We start from the raw sequence: 4565 nt of genomic DNA on the forward strand, positions 1-4565 counted from the left end.
GCTTTATGTCAGTTCCATTTTTTAGCTCTGAGGAGGAACACAGGAGCATTATAAAACCTAAAGAGCTGTGGTTTTATATTGGAATTCAAAACGTAGTTCTCAAGTACTCTTGCGGATCTAATTAAATGACAACTGAATAAAACCAAAATAAAACTTTAAGCATTTTTACATGCCGTAATAAAACCTCTATAAAACTAGCATAAATCTTCGAAGCATTGAGATTGTTACTTGGGATGTGTTTATTTATTTCATTTTTTTCCCTTATCAGTGTTGAAACATATCGGTTTTTATCCTGCGAAATCGTCATTCTATTTAGATAATGCTAACAATCCAATCGCGAATCGCTGAAATGCGAACAAAGACGTCGGGGTTGCCTGTGGCGCACGGTATCTTCCAAGACGCGACTCCGATAGCTAAGTTATCCAAAACTAAGGCGCCCCCTGCATCATTCTGCAATTTTAATTCAAGTGGTAATAAACATCTCATAACTGTTTAGTAAATCTTACGGTGCACAGTCCTTGCCCCTCACGATTCTGTGTGCACATGGACGAAGTTCCAACTCGCATTCCATTGGCACCCAGCACACTCCGGCAGATGTCGTTATCAATCACGTTCAGATTGACGAAATTGAGAGCGTTCGAATTTCCTCCCCCATTTGCAGTGGCACCCCAACCGAACATTCGGGCTCGCGATCCTGCTGAAATAAAGCCCGGTTCCAACTGAATCGGCTGCACAATATTGGTGAACACAATGTTCAAAGCCGTCTGGAATAAGGCCACGTTAAACTCCAACGTGTTTTGGTTGAACTGCGGATGGGTGATCGTCTGCAATCCGTAGTAGGGCGCTGCGGCCGTGTTCAGGAATCTGGATCCCACGACAGCCATGGTCGTGCTGGACAACCGTCCCTGCATGCAAGTGGCCGCCGTCAGTACGAACCGTCTATTTAAAAGTGTTCCTCCACAGAAGTGGATGTTGAACGAGTTTCGCATCGAAACCATCCACGGTGCATCTCCAGATTCGGCCGGAATACCCCCAACAATCCGTTTGTCGGGCGTCGCTACAAAAATAAAACGTTCAAAGACAGACGTGGGGAATTACGTTTTGATACACAAATCGAACGATTAGCTACTTACATGCAGCCGCTACAAAGCCCACCGCTAGGCAGATTATCACAAACACGGAACGTAACATCACTGACTGACCGATTCGTACTACTGACGGTGGTTTTTGCTAGGGGGCTAATCTTTTATAACCCCCATGGGTCCCTAGATAAGCTTTTTTTTACTCAAAGTATAGATTACGGTTTTACTGATACAATGCGTTACTTGAATTACGTTTCGTATAGTCATTGTATCGTTTTCAGTATTTGCTTTTTCATGCATCGCAGTTGCACTGAGAGGACCTAATTTTATTCAAAATCGATAATATCATCTTCCAAACTTAGACGTACATGTTTATGATAGAATTAGAGGCGAAAGTATAGATTTGATAGACGGCAGGCATGAAGAATGTTTTATAGATGTCGATTTGAAAGCGAGCGGAGGGCAATATTTGTGACGGTATAAATCTCACGACCTTTCTTTCTGCCAAGCTCCCGTATGAAGAGGGTGGGAAGAGTATCAGTGTGGAAGCAGATACAGTGACCGACATAATAAAAAGCCCAAGCCCACTCGCCGTTTTTCATACAAAATGGTCAACTTTGGAGATCTGGATCTCGACTGCGTGTGAACCAATTTTGCTGAAAATTTGACCAGAGCTCAGATATAACTTGAATTTTACCACACCTGAGTTTCGATCATATTGATTCATTCATAAAAATTATTGCGGTAATACCAAAATAATTTTTTTGACAAAAACATATTTTTTAAATATCTTGAATTCTATAGGTTGTAAACTGATGACTTATTTACCAAAAACGCGTATTTTGGCAATACAAAAAAGTTTGCGGAATATACTTGTACACTAAGAGTTGTAGTTTTCAAGATATTATAAAATCAATTTTTTGCCAAAAAAATCGTTTTGGTATTACCGCAATAATTTTTTACCCTATGAATCAATATGGTCGAAACTTAGGTGTGGTAAAATTCAAGTTATATCTGAGCTCTAGTCAAATTTTCAGCAAAATCGATTCACACGCAATCAAGATCTAGATATCCAATGTTGACCATTTTGTATGAAAAACGGCAAGTGGGCTTTTTATTATGCAGGTCACTGTATCTCTCCACTGGCTGCAAATGTTCAAATTATTTTCAATTGACTTGAGTTCTAGCAAATGGACGTTGCTTTCGTTGGTTTTAGCCCCTACGACGATGGAAGGAAATACCTGCCGTGTCTCAAACTTTTCAATTTCGTCTCAGGTGCCTATCTAAAAAAAAACATTTATTTAAATATTTTCAACTGAAAAATTACAATTAACAGTCAATTATTCGAAAGTAAATTGAATATTAACTTTCTACAGCAAAAGCATTGTATGCTAGGGTACAAATAAAGTAAGTAAAAGTTTAAGGTATTTCAGCATTAAATGTAAATATTGCCGTATCTTGAGGCTGCGGATTTTTGCACCGAGTTTATGGTGCTTCTTATGCCGTCGATCTACCATCATTAAACACATTAGATTCTTTGAATTTTAATAATACCAAATAAAGGCGTTATTATGTAACTTATTCATCCTTAACAAAAACAACAACAGCTTCTTTGTGTGTTTCGTTTGGTTAGCCTAAATGATCCTCACCCCAAATAAGTAGATTTTTTATTAATCCGTTTCGTTCCAAACTGTCGGAGGAAGCCAGAGTCGGTAGTTTGCGTCCGTGAAATGGTTCAATTGCACCAAACAGGAAAGCAAAGTATATTTGCGGTAAATCAGAGGATAAAAAACCACCACCAAGGGAGGGTGAATCGTCGTCGCAGCAAATTTCCTTATAACAAATGGAAAGAAGGGTGATTTTTTTATCCATTCTTCTACTTGTGTCCGCTTTTTGATTTGAATTGTGCTAATGCTGTTTCGTTCTTTGCTTCCCTGTCGACCGACGATGATGATGTATCAAGTTGAGCAAACCCACTTTATGGCTTTGGTTCGACATGGTCCATTTACTATTCAAAACAGATTTAGTGCTTTTTTGTTTCCTGCTGGTTGCACTCTTGCATCCTCTTTCTCCTAGGGCCAATTTTTCATTTTGCTGCTAAACAATTTTAATGCTCTGATTTCGGGTATAATTGTGGCGAGAGGCAAAAGAATCAGCAGGGGGGGTACTCTTTGGTGACATGTCGGGATGGACTGCCGCATGCGGTTCCGGAAGTCATTAAAAACACTTTCACTAAATGATGGGAGGTCATGCTGATTACGACACCACCAGAATAGGCGGAGAAGGCGTTAAGGGATCAATTTAAAGAGAAAAATAAACTATTGTACATGTATTTTTTATTTTATTTTATTGATTTCGTCAACCGTCGTAGATACTAGTCTGAATATACATAATTTTCCATTTCTCGCTTAATTTTTCGAAAGGTTCTAAGTAACATTTCGCTCATGATTTAACTTGAGTACAGGCCGGACTCGATTAACAGGAGAAAATGGTTCGATTATTCGGAGTAATATTTTAACGCATCTTACAAAAATAGAAATATTATCTTCAAACGCTTTAGAGGAAAAAAGGAACTCAGCCCAAACGTTACGATCCGTACACAAAAAAAAGCCTTCCATAAGTTACGAGAGGGAGGGTGGGGTACCGAAATTATCAAATTCAGCGTTACGGATTTTGCGAAAAGGGAACGGAAATCAAGAACATTCATAATTGGACATTTTATGAATTGAGCATGAGCATGAGCATGATGACCGTGCATTTCGTAGTTGCTACTCCGTGATCGACCAGAACAATCGCAATTGCACAGGGAACCAATGGATGGAAGCATGGGATTTGCTCTCCAACCTCAATGTGCACAGTCCGAGGGCTCTAGTATTTTTGGATAGTCGATAACGGTGCTGGCCACGTCCTCACGGTCATCGGGGATGGGAAGGAATTGATGATGCAGTCACTCGCCCACTGCAAGCCGAGAACACCTCTGCACTCGCCACGAGTTCCTGCGGAATTTTATTGGAATCTTGGGGTTAAGGTATGGCAGAGGTTCGTCTTGGTTAATGGGTTGCCAATGTGATAGTTATGAAAGGGTGGTGTAGTATTCTAATTAGATGCCGAAACGAACTTTTTCGCTCATTTCGAATTCTAACAGTTACCTGCTAGAACTAATCAAGTTGTAGGTATGTATAGGGATAGAAGATGGAAACGGTATGAAAGCCCATTTCCAGTTCTAGCGATTGCTAGAACATGAGAAATATATGAAAAGATACAAAGTAGGAGGAATGGAACGGGCCTGGGATTGAACCCATGACCTCCTGCGTATGAGGCAGAAGCGGTAGCCATATGACCACCAAGCCCGTTCACATAATTGGACATTTTATGAATTTCAATTCAAAGCACCGATATTTTTTAAAGCATTCGTATGTCTATTCTGAGTACAGCATTGACGACATTGTGATTCCTGCCACCAAATAATCCTTCGGAATATCC

At 40.0% G+C, this 4565-nt stretch overlaps 1 protein-coding gene across 1 annotated transcript; it reads right to left on the bottom strand.

Moving 5' to 3' along the window:
- Positions 1 to 275: 275 nt before the first annotated feature.
- On the bottom strand, positions 276 to 1266 carry LOC134216343 (chymotrypsin-2-like). Its single transcript, XM_062695253.1, has 3 exons — positions 1134 to 1266; positions 507 to 1057; positions 276 to 450 (listed from the first exon to the last, which is right to left on the bottom strand). The coding sequence occupies exons 1-3, from the start codon at positions 1189 to 1191 to the stop codon at positions 313 to 315; spliced, it is 747 nt and encodes a 248-aa protein (XP_062551237.1). The 5' UTR covers positions 1192 to 1266; the 3' UTR covers positions 276 to 312.
- Positions 1267 to 4565: the final 3299 nt, after the last annotated feature.

This window comes from Armigeres subalbatus, chromosome 2 (assembly GCF_024139115.2).
Source record: "Armigeres subalbatus isolate Guangzhou_Male chromosome 2, GZ_Asu_2, whole genome shotgun sequence".
Lineage (NCBI taxonomy): Eukaryota > Metazoa > Arthropoda > Insecta > Diptera > Culicidae > Armigeres > Armigeres subalbatus.

Coding starts and splice junctions, on each gene's coding strand:
- LOC134216343 (XM_062695253.1), bottom strand. CDS start 1,191: ATGTTACGTTCCGTGTTTGTGATAATCTGCCTAGCGGTGGGCTTTGTA. Junction 1,058..1,133: donor GGGCTTTGTAGCGGCTGCAT/GTAAGTAGCTAA, acceptor TTATTTTTGTAG/CGACGCCCGACAAACGGATT. Junction 451..506: donor AGGGGCAAGGACTGTGCACC/GTAAGATTTACT, acceptor TTAAAATTGCAG/AATGATGCAGGGGGCGCCTT.